The sequence below is a fragment of the Antedon mediterranea genome, chromosome 9 (assembly GCF_964355755.1).
Source record: "Antedon mediterranea chromosome 9, ecAntMedi1.1, whole genome shotgun sequence".
Lineage (NCBI taxonomy): Eukaryota > Metazoa > Echinodermata > Crinoidea > Comatulida > Antedonidae > Antedon > Antedon mediterranea.
In genome coordinates this window covers 6,038,213-6,060,194 of record NC_092678.1, presented here as the reverse complement: position 1 = coordinate 6,060,194, position 21,982 = coordinate 6,038,213, and the positions used below count along the sequence as shown (strand labels likewise).

Genomic DNA, 21,982 nt, shown 5'->3' with positions numbered 1-21,982 from the left:
CAAAGGTCATTAACCTTTTGCAACTGCTGCATTCGCCAAGTATTTTCAGTTGATCAACACACTGCACGGTGTGTTGTGGTATGCAGTTGAAATCGTAGTCCTAAAATACGTTTATTGTGCACGTTTTCAGAGGAATTTCACTTCGGAGGCATATCCATTGTATGCATTTATAGTTAAATTATTATAGTAGAGGATTATGTTCGTATGACATCCTGTTTGTTCCTGTATTAACGGTATTGTCGCGGGTACTGTCGATTTCAAAGTAGTGTACCGTGCGTGCACACAGGTGAGTCTGAGACGGAAGTCCGTGAACTTGAGAGGCGGCTTAGGTAGGTTTGTGTTGTCTAGGCTAACAGGGGTCAATCCGTGGGGTAAGTGAAAGTAGGCCTAGGTTGAATTATTATTTATATATACAAATCTATTGGTTATTTACTATTTATGTGTTTTAGTCTATTAAATAAGACCCTAGAGAATAGGTAACCTAGGCTGGGATTACTTTTGTATTTTAATTAAAATACTTTTGTATACATGATTATGGAGAATGGTATGATTGTGAGTGGATGATGGAGACACAGATGTCAAGGTCATATACAAACTGTAGATAAGTGGCCGGTGTAAGATTTAAATGTGTCCGGTGTTTGAAAGTGTCCACTGGACAATTACTCTTGTCTTTACTCATACAAAACAATAAAAATGGTCGCTAATTGGAAGTGTCTAAACTAAAGTGTTCTTTAATTGGAAGAGGACCAGTATTTTACTTGTTTTTATTACATGATTATTATTATATTATTTATTATTATTTATTCTTCTTGTCTTTATTCATACCAAATAATATAATGGTCGCTAATTGGAGGTGTTTTAAGCCAAGTAATCTTGGAAAAATAAAAACTAGTTTGGCATTATTAACAAATAGTGGTCGTTAAAAAAAGACAAGTGCATGCGCAATCACGATCAAAACCTGAATCTCAAATCTCAACCACGGACGGTATTCAATCCAAGGGTCAGACATTATTAAACGCGCCAGACAGCATTAGATTGTTGGAAAACGCCCGCGAACCCGTTGAAACATGCAATTGGACACTATCCAATGCTGAATAGTGTCCACCCGGACACTTTTGAATGATGGACACATTTCAATCTTACACCGGCCTAGGCCTAGACAATTTTTGTTGCTTAATTTTTCGCTGTAGTAATACATTTACAGTATGCCAACACAATTGCCGCAGCGTTTGAAATCAGATAGGTGTGATGGGTAAATTCCTTTACTTGTTAATTCAGAATTTTAAATTGTTATTGTAGGCCATTGAAATTGGTATGTAACTATTTTGGCATACGGTTTGTGGCATATCGGTTGTGTTTAAAATCAGTCGCATTTATTTTGATTGTGATAATAAAATCAACTGCTGCTACGGTACTAAGGACGGCGAGACATCAAGAAGAACCATAAGTACAGACAATATATAATCAAGACATATCTAGCGACACTCCATACAAAATACTGGAAGTTGAAATTATTGAAACCTAGATAAAATTAGCACAACCAATTTGGTGTACTATAATACCAATAATATACAAGTGAAGAACCACCTAGCTTGTATCTGTATCTGTCCTCAGTGGAGTGGTCATAAGGAACAAGGCCATATACATGGCTGCAGTCGCGTGCTCAAGTTAGTGTTTACCGACCAACCTACCAACATAGTGGCTGTAGAGTCACGTTGCACACGACTATATTTATTTATTTAAACTATATCGACTGAAAACATCAATGCTGGGACACTTGTCCCTTTAAGGTGGGTCTGGTGTTATTACAGTATACTGTAGTTCCCCTGGTTCGTTTCACATAAGTGTCCCCTGAAGAGGGGCGCCTCTAAAGTTTTTTTTCATCCTTCATTTGAGCTTGATGTTTGCCATCATTCATTCAAGATTTTCTATGAGCTACAAATCACATTCAAATATGTTATTGGCGTCTAACAGTTGTCAGTGTAAGTAGCGACTACTATCAAAACTACTCGATGATGTGAATACGTTTATTTAATATCAAGAATCTGCAATGGATGACTAGTTTACAGAAAAAAATTAACTTATGTGATTAAATATCACTTTAGAAAAATAATCAATATTTTAATCATGGATTTCTTTTCACACAAGAAATTATTGCAGAACCAGTTTCTTTAAAGATTTAAGATTCAAAATTATTCATTTGTCAATAAACTGAAAATTTGACTTTTCTTTGGCAATTTTTATTAAAACATAAAAAAAAAGAAAAAAAAGTGATAACGTTAGAAAGTTTTCTTAGATTGAAATATTGATATTTAGAAAATACTAATTAATTCATGTTGTACTATTGTTGTTTAAAATAAAAAATATTTTCGGATAAAAAATAATTGTTATATATTTTGTTATATAGATTCGTGGTACACATAGTAGTTACAGTAGTAAAACTAGACCGATTAAAATTATATTGTACAAAAAAGGATGGGAACTATCTTTCATGTAACAGAATTTAATTTTTGCACCATAGTATTTCCCATAGTATTAGTTATGCTTTTACAGCACTTTTCGTTGATAGTGTACATTGCATCCTAGTGTAAACCAAGAAATAATATGTTTTAACACTATTGCAACCCTCTATTAATGTTACACTTTAAAAACGGTGTTTAAAACGTCTACAGAACCGTGCTTTTCTTAAGTTCCCACTGTACAGTACATTATGTTTTTAATGCACTTTTCGTCAATACGTTATGTCTACATCATTACGTTGCATCCTAGTGTGAATCAAGCTTTCATGTTACTTTCTGTCAATAAAAATTTAAGATGTAACTCTCCATTCTCAATAGAGTATGTACTGCTGTACTGTATGTACTGTATATTTATTTTTTTTATTTATTCAACTTCTCACTAACACTGTTAGTGAAGGATCGGGACCAACAGGTGGTAAACACCTCTAAAAACGGTCCAGTCCCAATTGCACAGTTGGCTGTGTGACAGTGGCTGTGTGACAGTGGCTGTGTGACAGTGGCTGTGTGACAGTGGCTGTGTGACAGTGGCTGTGTGACAGTGGCTGTGTTTGTGTATAGTTGTTTGCTTAGCGCTAAATCCAACAGATTAGGGATAAAAGCACTGCAAGCAAGTAGCTTTGTTTTAATGTAAGACTTATGCCATGAAATGTTTTTATAACACGTTAAGATTATACTTAAATGTGTAACGAGTGTTCGTGTTATTATTGATGAGATAAATAGTATTGGAATTTTGTTTAGTATTTGGAAATAAATTTCATATCTTAGTAAATTTGTGTTTCATGGTTTGATAATAAAATTCAACATCCAAAATATACAGGTATAGTATATTAATTGCATACTGATTGCAATTGATGTGTTACTGTACTGTATGTATATTTACAGAGCTCTACTACAGAGTGGAGTTGTGGCATGGTGGTTATGATGTTCGTCTACCAATCCAAGGGTCTTGGGTTCAAGTCAGGATTTGTTCTAATGAAAAATTACAACTCCACTCCCAAAGACTTGTAGTAAGACTTTGTTTATGTACAGTAAAGCGTCTTGTGTTGTGATATTGCCACCTTTATGAAGGATCGTGAATGAATTATTATTATGATTATCCTTGGCAATTTGCCTAAATATTAATAAAAAAAGATACAAAGAAAAATACTGTATGATTGTAACCATATTAGGTGATGTCTTTCATTTTTTTCATATGATGATGTTGATAAATGTGGCAATCTACAGTACACAGACTTTATGCTTTATTTATTCTTCTAGGTAATATGGCTTCAAGTGGGATGGCAGTCAGATGTATATTGGTTCAGCTTTCTATACTTTACAGTCTTTCATTTCTGGCAGATAACGTCCGGAGCGAATCACTAGATGTCTATTCTAATTTCGCAGCTGACAGCAGCTCTGATGAGACCTTCTTTCACTTGGCTGTGAGAAGTAACGGAGAAGTTTACATAAGTAGCCAGCGATATATCTACCGTTTATCAGACTCATTAGATGTAATAGAGCGGTCTAATAAGACATGTTCGGAGGACAAGTGCGCCATCATTAATAAGATTTTAGTGGTTGATGAGGAAAACGAGCGGTTGATAACGTGCGGAAGTGACGAAAATGAGGATGTCCAATCACAATGCGAATCCCGATTGATTGATGATTTGACGCCTGAAGAGTCTGCCAAAGACATTGTTAGTCGTGGTCATGATTCTTCCATTGGATACCTTGCAACCAAAGATGACATGACATATTTATATATTGCAGCATCCGTATCTTCTTTCTACACTATATCTATAAGGTCAACAATTAGTTTTAAAGTCTATGATTCCAATGAAAATACATTTCGCGTAAAAGACGTTTACAAAAGAGATGATCTTGTGAACTATGTTGGTGGGTTTAGCTACAAAAGATTTCGATATTTTGTTGCGAATATATATGATTTTGACAATAATATCAAGGGAAAAGTACCTAGGATTAGTCGTATTTGCGATGGCGATAGTTTAGATCATCTTTCCGATATTTATCTGCAATGTGTCAACGGCACGACCAAATATCAAAATATCCAAGCTGTTTATTTTGGCCCGGCTGGTTCTGATTTATCTACCGCATTTGGCGTGAATAAAGAAGATATGCTATTATATGGTGTGTTTACACGTAGTGCTACTGATGCGGAATCAGCTCTGTGTATATATACGTTGAAAGATATTGAAAAAGCCTTTGATGGTGCCATATTTGGGTGTTTATTTTCTAAAGCAAATGCTGAAGAATATGTATTGACGTATGGTGCGCCAAGAACACAATGTTCTGCCACTGTAAGTAATATTTTTAACAATAAATATGAACACTTCACTAGTAGTAAGTTAATGAAAATGACGCACAATTTGGTTTTGTCTAAATTTTTCTGTAATATTCCGGTATACTGTATTTATTCAAATTACATAATAAAGAAAGAAAGTAGTATTTTACAATTAATGAAAATGTTAAAATCATAACAGTTACACATCATAATATGCCCACCTGTAATTAGTAGTGAACGTGCACAGCTTTTGCACTGGTACTCATCCACAGATATGAACATTTTGATGTAGTGGATATTCATGTTGACGTGCCAATGAATGCCTTATGACCTTTTAATCTGGTGTGCTTGGTGGTATTCCAATGGGCCAGTGGTGTACCTGAGTACACAGGCTTACGCCAGCCTATGCATTGTGTAGTGTATATAAATTGTGGTATACTTTATTTATAATATAACGCTATATAGTTTTACATTGACTGATTGGACAATTATTTCAGGACAACCCAGCAAGTAATGTGAATATAGAGAATTATAAGTGTAGAAACACTGATGCAATTTCAACATCTCAAGGATCTGTGAATCATCCAACTACTGCTGATGCTGTGTTGGCACTAAAAAATGACAAACTTAAAGCAATCACAATCAATATTGAAAGAGGTCATACTATAGCTTTCCTTGGTACAGAAAATGGACGTTTACTTAAGGTGCGTATACAGTGTTTGAATAACATGGTCTTCACCCTTGTGCCTTTAAAAATAATTCCATGTTTAGTTGTTATCTAAAGTTTGCCTTGCTGCCCCTCAAGTTGGCCTTGCTGTTGCTCAAGTTGGACTTTCTGTCCCTCAAGTTGGCCTTTCTGCTCCTCAAGTTGGCCTTGCTGCCCCTCAAGTTGGCCTTGCTGTTCTCAAATTGGCCTTGCTGTCCCTCAAATTGACATTGCTGTCCCTCAAATTGGCCTTGCTGCCCCTCAAGTTGGCCTTGCTGCCCTTCAAGTTGGCCTTGCTACCCTTCAAGTTAGCTTTCCTGCCCTCAAGCTTGCCTGAGAGATCAATATAAAATTTCCAGGCTATATCTTTTTTTTACAATATTGGATATGTTATTCTGTTCTTATACAATATATTTCTAATGCTATGTAATACTACTGATCTATAGACGCATCTTACCAGTAACACATCGGCTCGTATCTATGAAGATATAGAGCTGGCCAAAAGAAGTCCTGTACGGTCAGACATGATGGTCAACAACGAGACACTACTTGTCCTAACTGAGAAAGAGTTATTTAGAGTTCGTCTTGAAAACTGTGCTCAGTATACGACGTGTGATGAGTGCATCGGAACGAACTTAGAGGAAGATGGAGACCCATACTGTGGCTGGTGTACCTTAGATAAAAAGTAAGTATATTATCTCAATATCTTTATTGACATTCAATAAACATATATTACCTATTTATAAAATGAAAGAATTATTAAATAATCTTGAGTAAATAATACTTAAAATATATATCTACTGTATTTTATAGATCTATAGTCAAATTTATAGTTGGAATGAATGCTATTTTTTGTAAAGAACAGTCTGTCATTGTGTGCATTGCATAGTGATATAAATCAGAGATCTGAACAGATAATGGTTAAAGCATTGCAGGAAAAGATTTAAAAAAAGCTATTATAAATCATTGTTAATCTTATCACGCTATGTGTAAGATGAAATCACAAAAAAAAAACTCAGAGAAAAGCTTTTCTCTTCAATTCTTTAACGAAGAAAATTTGAACGTACTGAATTGCCATGTGAATGATAACAAAACAAATTTAGTTTTATTTTAAATTATTATTTAAACTTTTTCCACCATCCAATTTAGACAGACAGTAGCTTGTAACATACACAGCATTTGTATAAAGTAAATGGTGTGATACATGTGCTGGAGAATGCCCCGTGTGGTGGCGTGGATGGTGGACTAGTCCATTATCACAATGGAATGATCCAGTGAAATTTATTTTTGTGTCGTCGTTCTCTCAAATTTGAGCTATTATTATTGTATGCTTTATTGTACAATATAAAACTAAAATCTATTTATACTGTACTTTATTTTTGCTATCAATTTTTTCTCTATAGACACTTAGACAAATAAATATCCATTTTATGACCACTAAAGATTTGATGATTTAAGAATAAGAGCTGTTTCTAAAAATTATTGTAGAATAAATGGCTATTTTAAAGATTTCTTCATTTTTCAATATACAAATATAGAGTTTTAATTAGTTTTAATATTCAAAATTGCTTATAAAAATATATAAATCATCCATCTGCAATGTTTGTGGTCTCTTTTGGAGTCTCTTTTCTTTATACTGTAAACTGTAGATTAATTATTAGTATGATTTCTATACTTCGCCATGTAATCCATGGATGTTTAAAATACTTAAACTGAAATGTATCTAGACATGTTAGCAAACCTTTTCCAATTATCTGATATAGATATTGACTACTCACGGTTACAAACTGTCTAATAATGACTCGCTATTAAGGCTCAGTTTGCGTAGTAAATTGATAAATATAAGTCGGGTTGGCACCGCGCTGTCGTTTCTTCATTTCTTCGCAAGCATCTGTGAATAATCTTTATTACGGTTCGTTTGCGAGTCCCCAGTGTAACCTTTGCGTCTATTTCTTTTCTGATAGTTATTGATTGATTGTTGTACTTTTTGCATTTCTGAATCGGAAAGAAGAGGAATTAGTCATTCTCGTCTTCTATTGCCAGAGGGCATTTCTGGTCATATATTTTGTATATCATTAGTTATTCACGGTGCTATCGTACATTAGCGCCTTTTATTATCATAATTAAACACTAAATCGGGTAGTCAATTGAAAAGTAGAAATTGATAAAAAAGAAATTATTCAGAAAAAAATTGTAGGACGATTTCTTTACTGACAAGCAAGACACGACATGAGTATTGTTCAACAACATTTTTCAGGGAAGTGGCCACATGAGTGGTACAGTTTTAAGAGGGTATTACTGTATGTAACAAGGTGCGCCTTCCCCTTTTGACAGTTACTGTAAAATGATGAACTACTTTTTTATACTTATTTTGACTGTTAATATTATATGATGTATCCATTCACCAGTTAAATAAATCTTGGTTCATTGGTAACTGTTAAGAGGCATTCCCCTCCAAACAATTTACTAATCAGTAAATATTAGAATCCTTTGGGGAATATTCATTTGATGTCATACTCTATGATTATTTATCTAGTAACTAATTTATGGATGTTTAGATGTTGGATGTGTATAGAAGAAATTAATTAATTAAGGAGAAATTAAAAGTCTGATATATAAAAATTAAAAGTTCAATATGAACAGATGTGTCCTATCAAAAAATGATCAGGCTGACACCAATCTTAACTATGGTACTGTCATGTATAGCTATAACCAGATTACTTCTGGTTATTGTAATGGGTACAATATTATATGGCATACATTTTTTCTCCAGTTTTTTATCTGTCAAAACAAAGATAGCAAAAAGTGTTAAGTACAGTATGAATTATGAATACAAAGAAACTATTTATACATCACAGAGCAGGTGAAATGTACTCACTATTGTCAATAATAATAATTTTATTGAAAACAAAATCATGAAATAATAGTGTTGGTCCATCATAAAAAACTAAAAATATTTGTTTATCAAAATCATATTAGGAGCTTTTCATTGGAGGGACACCCCTATTAGGGGAACCTCTATTAAGGGGACACTTCCTGTGAAACAAACCAGGATACTACTACTGTATATTAAAAAGGACACTTTGTTGGTTCCAGAAGATGTCCCCTTAATTTATTATAGAGATCTACTTATAATTTATTATCTGTTTTGTTATCAAAATTATTTGTTATTTGTAGTATTATGTTTTCTGTGTTTATTTTTAGATGGGAGGCATTTATATGTGAACTTTAACCTTATTTGTGACCTTTAACCTTTTGATTGAAATTGTTTAAGTGATTTATACAGTAATACTCTTGAAACTCGCACGTGAGATGGCTTAAAATAGCGCATTAATGTGTTATCACATACAGTATATTCAATTCAATTAGCTCTTTATAATAAAATATGTTTTGTTTACCAAGAATCCTGTCAATATTAATTTTTAGCAAAGAAAATATTTAAAGTTTCATAAATCAAATATTATAAAATATAATAATGAATTTATAATGATATTCACTGAAATATGTCATGTGTTTGAATAATTAATGTCATAATCAATGTATTATTATTATATAGTATTTATTGTAAATTAATAATGAAGAACTGTTTTAAGCCCTGTCTACACTAGTTTGACAAAAAAAATGTGTGTGCCCAAATATGGTGGTGATATGCCCAAATATGGTAGTGATACGACATCATCATGTCCATGGGCATATTTTTTGTCACATAAAATTTGATAGTGTAGACAGAGCTTTATGATTGCAAACTAGCCGAGATGTTGTTTATTATTAAGTTACAAGTAATATAATGATATGATACTACTGCATACGTAAGGGCGCGTGGCGCAGTATGTTGGATGTTCGACTACTGATCATGAGACCGAGGTTCGAATCCAACTCTTGCCGCATTGCTTGTATCCTTAGGCAAGATACTTTACTTGTGCCTCTCTCCACCCAGGTTTATAAATGGGAACCCTGTTAGATCAAGACACAACTTTGCGCCGATTACTAGCTGCATTGTGGTAGTATGTTTGGGGTAATAATGCTCAGCGCATTGAGGTTTCACAACATTAGGCACTATATAATCCAGGATATTATTATAGTATTATTATTATACAATAATATGATTCAATAGTATGATGCTGCAGAAAAAACTTTGAATGTTACAGTTCGTTGTTAAAGCTAGCTTGACCTTGATGAATACGATAATAAAACAGTGCACAACTACTGTGGTGTAATAGTCCCCTCACCATTAGCCCCTTGACCATTAGCCCCTTGACCATTAGCCCCTTGACCACTAGCCCCTTGACCACCTAAATGAAATCTGTTATGAAACAATATCAAATTGCTGACTCAAACTCACTCTGTATATAATCATTTTTTAAAAAATTTACAAAGTTGTTACAAAGATGGTATTCGATATTTATTTATGACATTTCTGTGAAAAATGAACTGGTCTGACAGTCGCCCATCAACGATTTTACAGACTATTTGCCAGCGGACCTGTACAAAATCAAACACTGTTATAATTAATATGTAGTAAATTACATGCTTTTAATATTTAGTAATTACGATGACACGTTGTACTCTATACACTGTGGAATTAAACTTGCATCAATTCCATTGGTTATTTATGAAATATAAGCTTGTTTGCAATTAGTGTCATATAGGAATTCTGATACAGGTATAGCATATGGTATAAAACCCTGTGTAACACAGTAATAATAATATAGTTTCTCCTTGTATATTAATCTCTAGTATATCCAGGGCAGTCATTATTATTCTATTAGTGATCTAGATCATTCTCCTTTTTGCCTTCATCCTTTGATTAAATTTGTAGCGTGATTATACCCAAATAAAATACTCTAGATTATAGTTAAAAACAAATTAAATTTGGATTACATAATTGAAACAGGCAGCTTTGCGTTTACAGTATTAACACATTTTGTGTAAAGTACATTTTTATTTTATTTATTCAACACCGAGTGATAAAACAAAACAAATAATATATAATAGAAGCATGTTGATTATTTATTTATTTATTTTATTTCAATTTTCTGCCATATACAAGAAGACAAACAACTATAAAAGGCAAGGAACCTAAACAAGTGCTAAACACCTATGCTAGTTGGTCCACCCAGAACAGAGCACAGAAATAAAATAAAAATCAGCAAAATTAAAGCATCTACAAGAAAGCAAAAAACTACACACATTTTTTTAAATATCAAAATTCAGATTAATGCTAAAAATAAGTAATACTTTTATTATTTGTAAAAAATATAAGAAAACAATTAGTATGCGAGGTAATTTCCCGACTGAGAGTAAAATCAAAACAGTACCGGGTATGATAAACTAACGTTCCTGCGTTTAACCGAACATCTATTCATAGAAGCATAGAAAGCCTATATACAGTAGTGGTATGGTTAAACTGTGCAATGGTCCCAAGATATGACTATACTTCAGCTTTTGTAGATGGTTGTGTTAGAGATAGTAAGACTGAGATACAATGGTTAACTATAGTATTGTGTATTTTAATTAATAGGAACAATAGTCTTGTGTATAGATTAGATTATCGTGCAGTAAATTGGTTATTCATTTACATTTAACTGTTATGTTATACAGTAAGTATCACATAACGATATTTTGTAGTATAAATAATTGAACATGAAGAGTATACTGTGGATATAAGGAAGACTATTCCTGAATACAGTACAACACTAAGTACCGTTTTTTAAAATTACAAGTTTTAGACGATCTTTTAGACAAAGGTTAAGCGGCCATAGGCTGCCACGTTTCAATATTCAATATATTGAACTAGATAATATCATAAATGTGTCCATTTACTAATTCATAATTACGGCCCAGTTGCATTATGGGATATGTGACTGCGATATATTATTATTTTAAGATATTTCTTAAGTTAGATTCACTAAAGCTTTCTCAATTGCCAATTTTCCTTTCAAGAAGAAAATAATCAAAATTTCAATATTAATAAATTATAACATTTATATTTAATAGTGTACTAAAGTCTCCGGAGCCTTTATCATATTTATATTAATTGGGACAAAATACTATGTAATATACAATTGGTTACCTAAGGGAACATTCTGTTTAAAATAAATTACTACATCTGTGCTTTAATTTCCTGGTACTTCTTTCAAATAATGAATATAGTACAAGAATAATTAATAATGAAAAAATATGATACTGTATAGTAAAACCTCTATTAAGGGGACACCTTTGATTTTTGACCTAGTACAGTACAATCACATTCTAGAAATAATAATAATAATATTAATAATAATAATAATAATAATAATAATAATAATAATAATAATAATAATAATAATAATCCTATATTAATATAGCACCTAATGTTGTGAGACCTCTAAGCGCTGAGCATTATTACCCCCATCATATTTTTTGGATCAAACATAATGCAGCTAGTAATCCGCGCAAAGTTTTGTCTTGATATAACCAGGTTTCCATTTATACACCTGGGTGGAGAGAGGCAAACATAAGTATCTTGATACAAGCAATGCGACGAGTTGGAATCGATCTAGAGATCGATAGTCGAACGTCCAACACACTGCGCCACACGCCCTTACACAATAAATAATCCCACTCTTTTAGGCAAAATTAAGTTTCCTAAATTTGACTAGGTTCCTATCTTTTGGTTATACAATTTTGTAGTTTATTTTACAGGTAGGTCTAGCATACCTGGATAAATCAACATAGGCCCTTTTCCCTCTAAAATAAAATAACTTTGAACACCCCTTCAAGACAGTGGTATAGTCCATTATACCTCACTATTATCTTTTGAGGCATTGAAACTTTGCAGTAGTCCAATTGGCATACAGTAGTTAGGCCTTCAAACATTCAACAACCGGGGATAGCGCTGTACCAAATAATAAACTTTTTATAATTCTTAGTTAATTATTCACTTCTATCTGCTCATTATGATAATTATATTTCTGTGAAGAATTTAGTCAAATTTTAATGTGCATAGTATATTTAACCTCCTTCATATAACCTCTATAAATATCCTTCTATTGTTGTAGTAAAGCCGCTCTCCCCAGATAGTAATTTCGTCTTAATCTGTATATATAACTCATCTTAAAGACTCGAGCAATAAATCCCATGTGTTTGAGTGATAAAATAAGTAAATACAGATTTAAATCAAAGGAAATAACAACTCGCAAACTAAACAGTATTGTGTGTTTCGTAATCCGTTATGATAATTACATTGAGGTCATCCGTATGACCCTTTTAGAATTTGAAGACATAATCTGTCAAAATCCATCAGAATCAACGATATGATTTGTAAAATCATCACATTATGTGTTTCCTATTTATAACAAAATATAAATTAATATTTATTTGATTTGAAATTATAGTTTGACTGTCAATTAAATTATTGTGTTTTAATTATTTATATACAAGTCATGTACTGTAGCTGAATTTAATCCATTACTGAAATTAATGAAATAAAACTTTTATAATAAAAAATTAATATGGCTGAGTATGTATGTATTATACTGTACAAATATATTATTAATATAGTTTTGGATAAACTTTGAACATTTTAGTATAGAAAAAACAAAAACTCACTACTAAAACTAATTAGTATCATTTATGAGATTTAACCAATATCTCTGAAAACTTATTCTATAAACCACAATTAGCTTTATAGAATCAAAATTTGAATGATTTGCTAAAACTTGTCTGTTTTTATTTGAGATCAAATTGTAATTGTATTATGTCTGGTCCATTTGTATGTTTGAACCCTTACTAAATATTTGGATGTGGTTAAATTTCCACCTGAAATATTATAAAAATGTATTTTTTTAAAAATTAATACTAATTAATACTTGTAAAACTACTATTCCTTACTTGTAAAACTACTGACTAATAGTTACGTATTTGAAATCGATTTAGAATATTAAAGTACTGTACCGCTTTGGATGTGGGCAAGTTGTACATTGTTTTAGCAAGTCCATACTACATCAATCAACTTATTATTATTTAGTAGTAATGAATTAATTGTGTGGACACAAAAGATACTATCAGTATAATGAAGTAAACATAATGCAAGCATAATTAATCATGCACGAATTTGATCCCCCGTAAATTTAACGAGTCTGTATACGAGTTGCCAAGCTGCATCGTCACCAAAATAGAAAACTCATCAATTTTTATAATCAACATCATGTCATCAGTGATAATATTTATAATTACTTTACATATAATTACACAAATGATGACAATAAAGTATTGTAATGTGATCATTCTCTGAATTGAACCCAAGAACCTGACATTATAAGACCAGTATATGAGTCGCCAAGCTATTCAGTCACGTCAAAAGTTCATTGACTTCTGTAATCAACAGCGATGCTTTTCACAGTTAGTGTATTAAGATACAAATAAAAGTAATTTAAACATAATAATGATCATGTTGAATTTCGTGTAACTGATTTCTGTGTGTGTATGGTATACTTAGTTTATCGGTTAGCTAGCAAATGGCGCCCAGCTGTAGCTAAACGCATGGATTGTCTAATTAACGAAATCCAATATCATTGTGATATAATAGCCGTGAAGGAAATTGACTTGTTTCAAAGGATTTTTATTATCCGTTATAATATTTTTTAAAGGATTATTGCGATCGTGCAGACTACATATATTAATGATTAATTTGGAAGGTTTTCTTTTGAAACAGTGACACGCTTTGTAAAAGAAGGTACATCAAGAGTGTATTATGTAGTTTATCCTAGCAAATTCTGTAATACAGTGTAACATGTATACACATGTGATGCCTACAGTACAGTTTTTAGGCTTTTTTCCTATGATAGAGGCATCACATGTGATATATGTTACACTGTATTACAGAATTTGCCTATGATGATACTTCAATGTTGAGCATCTTTAACAGCTAGTAATTTACTATGCAAGAACTACAGTAATACTTGCACTGTCATACATAATATTGAGGACTATCTTTGAGTTCTTGTAATATCATAAGATTTATCTATTTTGAAGTGTAAGAATTTCCGATTTCCACTATATGTCTACTAAATTATATATGGCACTCAAATCTGACAATCTATATTCTAAATCTATACTAACTCTTAATCTATATTCTTAAATCGTAATCGACTTTCCTAATTGACATTTTAAGAATTGTTATTTCCGAGATTATAAGATATTTATATGTGACACTTCAAACATAGTTATAGCGTCACTGTCACCCCCGTTTAAGATGTGTGACCTTGAGTGAAAATGCTATACTGTAGTATACAGTAGTTATCGATATCATAATTGAGGGAAATGGTGAACTTGTTGACGCCACTGAAAATTGGCGAGTTGTGAATAGAACATAAACAAAAGTGTCCCTGTGTTTTTTATAGAGTTACTATAAACGTGTAAAACCATACAAAATTGCAGTATGAGTATATTCTACACGTCATCACATTTGCGTTTAAATTTAAATTTTACTTTTGTGTATTTCGCGAATTGTTGATGAATTTGTACTATAATAATAAAAGATTCAAAGTTGCATAGAAAATGGATAGAACTTCTGTATATAATCTCATGTATACTTTTACTTTTTCTATCAGTATAGCCATAATAATGTGTTGTTTTATAAACTATAGTAATCAATAATATAATAATGTCTACAGTCTACATCCCATAAATCCCAAAACATAATCCACATGTATTTTAAGAGGCACTATATGTCAACAAATAATTATTAGTCCTCTCTCCATGACGGTTGTCACATAATGCTTTGTATTATTTTTTATTGTATTTATATGTTTCATATGGACAGTTTGTCTGAAATAAAGTTGAATTGAATTGAATACGTGAAACATTGTCACCTTTCCCCAAGTTGCCACTCTTGATCCCCGCATTGAATACAAATTGCCACCAAAATGCGAGGCGTATTTGCGGCAACTCTTATTTACTTGTGATATTCTGTATTAATAGTGCCTTTCATTTTCAGCCCTAGTTTAATCTCAATACGAACTTTGACCTCAGTGTAAACATAATAGACAAACAAATAATAAAATTAGATCACCATTAACCAGCTACTGTATGCTACTGTAACTAATGTACTTTATTGCTAAATAATTATCATATTTTTAGTCATACATGCATGTCATATGACAATAGCTAATCTTTTTATATACCGTACCATCATTCCATCAAGAATGATGTAATAAGTGGGGTAGCCAAATAATTGGCTTGCTGGTATGAAGAAATTACATTAGCAATTACAAGATTCTATTTACAGAATAATTTAAATAAACAATGTACAAATGCAAATTCTACTTAATACCGGATATTTAGTCACTAAAATAAACTTTGGTTATTATATGCAAGACAAGCAAGGATAAAGTTCAAAATTGGATATAAGGCATATTGGAAAAATTGTCTGCCTCAGACATACATATTGTCATTGAAACCACCGTCGCATCATGCGCACAATGAATTAAGCCATATATATGGACAGTGGTGATGTCATATCACTACCATTTTTGGCCATATCACACTTTTTTTGTCAAATTAATTTGATAATGTAGACAGCTTTAAGATGATGATAAATCAAAAGACACCTAATAAACTGATATCATGATTTACTTTTAAAATAGAAATTAAAAGGTCAAGTTCAATAATATTGAATATCGAAACGTGGCAGGCTGAAGGCGCTTGACCTTTGACAAGATCGCCTAAATGTTTTATATATTAACTTTACAATACTTAATGTTGTATGTTCTGGTACAGCCGCTCCATAATCTCTTTGCTTTTCTTCCTTATATCTATATTTTTAATTTATACTAACAAATATCTTTTTATTAATATAATAATAATAATATATCAACAATTTATTAAATAATATTTATCGCATAATATGCAATCTACGATAATTTTATTAATTGATATAACAAATTTATTAAATACATAACATCATTTGAATAAAAAGAACAAATCACATATATACAAATAATCATAACATCGTATACTCTATCTCTAACAATTTATTCAATCTTCTATCGACTAAAGCCGAAGTATAGTCGTTATCTCGGGACCGTTCTATGGCCACCACCAGGTAGGCTTACTTCATCAAAGCTTCTATGAATGGATGTACTTGTTGGGAGCAGAAAAACTAGTAGACCATACCCAGTACCGTTTTGATTACGATCAATCGGGAAATTACCTCAACTCAACTAATGTTCCTGTCATACATTATGTTTAATTTGAAAATTATAACAAAAATTGTTATAATTTATATAAAATGGTCTGTAGAGCTTAATGTGTTGTTTAATGAGTTATTGGTGGTAGGAACTCAAGTATGGCTAGCCTAGAGTTGATTGCTCGGTGAAAACGTCATCATTTATATCTGGTTAAAAATTACCCTAATAAAAGTTTATTGCAAAGTTTTATAGTATTCAATTAACCTTATTAAATATTAAATATTTATGTAAATAATAATTTGATCTTTCAGGTGTAGCACATACGATACTTGTTCGTCGGGTGCGTGGCTTGCTTACGATAACATTTGTATTGCAATTGATGGCGTTTCACCTCCAAATGTACCGTACAATGATGGTGCATCAACGGTAAGTTAAATAATGTTATTAGCCAGTATCTATTGACCTGGATGGTACATGGTTACCATGTCCTGTCCTGCCAGTAACCGATACCAATGTAAAGTCGAGTATGGCCTTGTGTCGTGTGTACCAAAATACGCATTGTAACAAGAATGAAAACGCATATAACGAAATTCAATGGGCATATTACAAAATTGCACTTGCATATAACGGAATTGCACTTGCATAATGGAATTGCATATAACAGGATTGCACTTTCATATAATAGAATTGCACTTGCAAATAACGAAATTGCACCGTTGATGATGTAAAAGTTCAATGGAGTAGTTATTGAATAACATGTGACCTAAAATCCTCTAATCAAATGACACGAATCTATGTTATAAAACTAAATACTGAATAACATGTGATATGAAATTAATCAATCAAATGATAATTTTTATCTTTTTAGCTCAAATTTGAATTCACAAATTTGCCACCTGTAAATGAGAATAGCACTTATCTTTGCATATTTGATGGAACCGGTGCCGAACGCGAGGCGACTTTAAAAAAACAGACGCTTTCTTGTGAAAGTCCTGATGTGCTACCGCCTGTACCTGATAATTCCGGTAATAACTTTTATTTGTATACTAGTAACTTATGTTAGTAACTTTAGGTATTATTTAGAATCTCTATTATAGAGATACCTTCGGGACCCAACAGTGTTTCTGTAAAACATAAGACATAATTTTGTGTACGTGGATCTCTGGGAGAACAGTTTTTTTTTTACTGAAGAGGTTACCCGGTATAAAGAACAAATAAATATATTACCTCTTGTTCTCTTCATTAGAAAATATCCCCTCAATCAGGGTGTGCATTGAATTTGGGTTATAATATTATAAAACATTTAGGTGTTCTACTGAATAGGCCTCCCTATCTACATATGTTCCCATGGTAACCAGTCACTGTATCGCACTGTTCATTCATCATTTTTTTTTTTTAAAGACCATGTATCGGTAACCATCTATATCCTTTCAACTTTAACTCAAGTAAAGTTCATTGAAACATCATACGATTTCTTCTCCTGCAATTCTCACACTGGGTAAGTGAACACCTTTATTTGTTTATATGATTTTAACAATAGGAACTTATTTCCCTGAGGACTATTGGGGCACACTGTAGCACTTGAAGCAGTCAAACTTGAGCTTATGGATTGGTTGACATTTAATCCCTAAGTGAGGTTAGAAGCATCAGGAATCCCTTCTGTTCTTTTTATTCTGTATATATCACTGTACTAATGTGGTTTAAGTATTTAGTTTATACATAGATCAGTGTAAATAAAAGTTGTGATTTTGCAGTTAAAGAAATTCTGTAAAGTGAGTTTTATCAAACCAAACATTAAAAATGTACACATATTTACACATACAGTATTGAGAAGAATGTTGGCATTTTAACTTAATAATGCTTTATAAAGAAAGTTTAGCCAAACCAGGAATTATTCTACAAATGTTTACAAACTCTGTATGTATTTACACATCATATTGAGGAAAGCATAAACATAATTTAGGTTTTTGCATTTAACAAAATGCTGTGATAAAGCAAGTTTTACCAAACCAAACATTTAATAATGTACAAAATATTCACATAGTATACATGAAAACGTACTAAAAACTAAGGCTATATTAAAAGTATAGTTAAAACATATTTTTCTTGAGCATAGTTAAATCGTTTTTGTGTTGGGAATATTGAATATATTGATAGTTAAAAGTCAACCTCATTTAACCATGAAGGCCAAGATCAATCTTGTTGTTTCGTGGGACTGTACACATGAAAAATCAATTTAATCACTTCTGAAATTGTGTCTGTCTGTATCTGAAGTTTATGTTTAAATTATTGTTGGCTATATTTGATACTTAAATGTACATTTCACTTTAACTGTACATTTCAGTTTTACAGACACATTTAAAAATGTTAGTAGATGAAAAGATTTGAGTGCTTATAGTATACAGAACGACTCTAGCATAATCTAGACATACACAAAGTAACGCAAATATCTTTCCTATCGTGATTGCATTTATTATTTAAACAGTGTCTAATATTCTACAAAAACATAACAATATTTAAATAACATAAATAAACAAATAAAATAAACTGAGGATATTAAACTAAAGTTTTATGATTTAGGACTTTTAGCACAAAATGTTTAATGACAGTGCATTAGTGTATACCAAAAAAATGATTATGTGCATCACTTTTAATTGTGCAAATTTATGCCAATCAAAATAACTAGACTAGTAAACAAAAGGGGCAAATCATATAATAAGGTAGATTTTAAGCCTTTTTAACACAAATGTTTGATGACAGGGCATTATTGTATAATAGAAATTGTATAGATTATGTGCATCACTTTCAATTGTGCATATTCATGCTAATCATAATATACATAACTAGATTAGCTAACAAATGGGACCAATCATAATTAATACAAGAAGTGAAGACGTAACTCATCTAAACTTCATCAACGTAACATGGTTACAATTGCATTCTAATGTGTAATTTGAAGCAAATGAGTGTACGTGTGAACCGAACCAGGTCATGATTTTCTACAGGAAATATGTGAAGGTTGACAACGCCATGCAATATGTTCAATTCCATTTTTTGTCTTATTTTGTTGAAAAATTGGATGCAAGGAATTACGCCTTTTAACTATTTCCTCTGAGAGACAATTCTACAAGTAATTGTAACTAATACAGACAGTATAATTTCGTGCTGCAGTGAACAGACAATACATGATAATAATTGCATAATAAGTTAGGCTGAGCTATAACAATGGCTTGATTTTACGTAGTGGTCGGCAGGGTAGCACATGCTTATATTTTTTTTATCCAGTTCTACCCCCTGTCAATTTGTTTTCCTTAATTCCAAATTATAAGATAATTATATCAATATATTTCCCACAAAAATTGCCAACCAACTTCGATTACAATTGTGGTCGTTTTGATGTCAATATGGATGCGTGCAAATAAAAAAATATATGTATGTGTAACGAACAATTGCACAAACGTTCATCGTATAAATATAGATAGTCATTTATATAAAATATTTTCATAAATCACAATACATTACATATTTATTATACATATTTTCATATCAAATTGTAGTTTTTTAAGCTCATATTCTGGCCTGAATTAAATTATACAAACAATATGTTGGTCAAGATTTACTGTACTCGTTTTTTGTATCGTTAACTGTTCCTGAAATAGTTTCTTCGCTAGCTTACATCAGACATAAAGGAAGATGGATCGCCAGCCTCAAGTAATTTTAGCTTAGAAATTGTACGGTTGCTTTTCTTGTCTGTGTTTCTATAGAAAATTAGAGTGTGTTCGAGATAAACATCACAAGTAACACTGATTATTGCTCATGTTAGTGCTACTCTGTGGCTGCCTTCGCTCCCTGGAGGGCTAATCCAAATTTCCGACTTAATATTCAATGTACAACCATGTACACATTTTCACACTAGAGCTCAATTGATTATTTTAATTTCTCAAGTTCTGAGATTTCTTTTTCTCATTTTATTCATTTGCCTTTAGGAATATCATCATCTTCATGAATATTCATTACAAGATTAAAGTATACAACTAGATTCTTTTTTTGTCTTATTAGGCCTTCCATATCTAAGTTTTTTTTAGTGAAATACATGTATTTTAAAGATAGAACCCATTTCTTTGAGACATGGCTATTCAGGGGAAATCTCAACTATTGATAACAAGTTTTTATAAAATGTTAGTGTTATTACTGTATATTAAACAGAAAATATTTTTCTTAATACATCTTTAATTAATGATATAAATGAATTTGATATAAATTAAAGTTTTTATTAACCATTTTTACTTTCTGTTTTATTACATATTGTACATTGAATGTAACGAAACTATTCATTTTTATTAACAAAAACCATTTTTTGTCAAACTGAAAGTGAAATGAATTAATGAGATTTATAACTGTTATTAACTACAATGTATTATTTTTAAGAGAAAATTACATGAAAAGAAAAGTTTAAAATTAGGTGTGCTTGTATGAGACTATTATTACATACAAAATGAACTGAATGTTTGATTTCAAGATATACAGTACAGTAATCAGACCAGGAAAAAATAATATCCTTATAGATTGTTTTTTCTCTCCATGTGGTATACCACAAATACATTAATTGTTCCGTTGGCTAATATCATAACTATAGAGATATCGTAAAATTCACAATGCTAGATTAAAACAAACTGTTCTAAGCGGATACAATGTCTTGGCCGTGAATCAAGGTGTGCTCTTATGGCGCATGTATCCAGAAAAATAAAATATGTCTAGAATATTTAATTTATTTATGAGAATGTTTCTATGTTTAAAAATTCAACCAAATGCAAATGAGAGTTCTAAGTGTAAAATTTGTTTCAATTCTATCTTGAATCAATGTCGAAGAAAGAAAAAAAAAAATTTAAAAAAATAAAAAAATTAACTCTCGGATTTGGCTGCAGAATAGAACAGTGAACACTACAGGTTGTTTTTGAACACCTATTTGTAGCCAGCTTCGCATACCACAACATTCTATGCCATGCAATAGAACCATTAAATAGAACTTTTACCGGGCAATAGAACTAATACTGATAAGTGATAGGCCCATGATACAGAATTAACCAATCAAATTGTAAAGATCCATTCTGGTGTAATAATAATAATAATGATTTTGCATAGCACATCGAATAAGTACAATCATACAAAAACTGAGGAGCCACAAGATACACTTTGCCTTTAAAAAAATTGTTTGTAGTTTCTTTTTTTAATGATTTGACCTTAGCAATAAAATTAACTAAAGTGACAGAAATTGAGTATTCACTTCTGTAACAAAAATATAATA

The 21,982-nt window shown here is 31.5% G+C and overlaps 1 protein-coding gene across 1 annotated transcript in view; it reads left to right on the top strand.

The window, feature by feature from the left end:
- Positions 1 to 48: 48 nt before the first annotated feature.
- LOC140059393 (plexin-A4-like) overlaps positions 49 to 21,982 on the top strand; it is a 74,953-nt gene continuing 53,019 nt past the window's right edge. Inside the window, exons 1-7 of the mRNA XM_072105286.1 lie at positions 49 to 329; positions 3,777 to 4,816; positions 5,298 to 5,504; positions 5,953 to 6,191; positions 16,989 to 17,103; positions 17,546 to 17,702; positions 18,079 to 18,175. Coding sequence (XP_071961387.1) covers positions 3,782 to 4,816; positions 5,298 to 5,504; positions 5,953 to 6,191; positions 16,989 to 17,103; positions 17,546 to 17,702; positions 18,079 to 18,175 — 1,850 coding nt within the window. The 5' untranslated portion in view covers positions 49 to 329; positions 3,777 to 3,781. The remainder of the gene's footprint in view (positions 330 to 3,776; positions 4,817 to 5,297; positions 5,505 to 5,952; positions 6,192 to 16,988; positions 17,104 to 17,545; positions 17,703 to 18,078; positions 18,176 to 21,982) is intronic.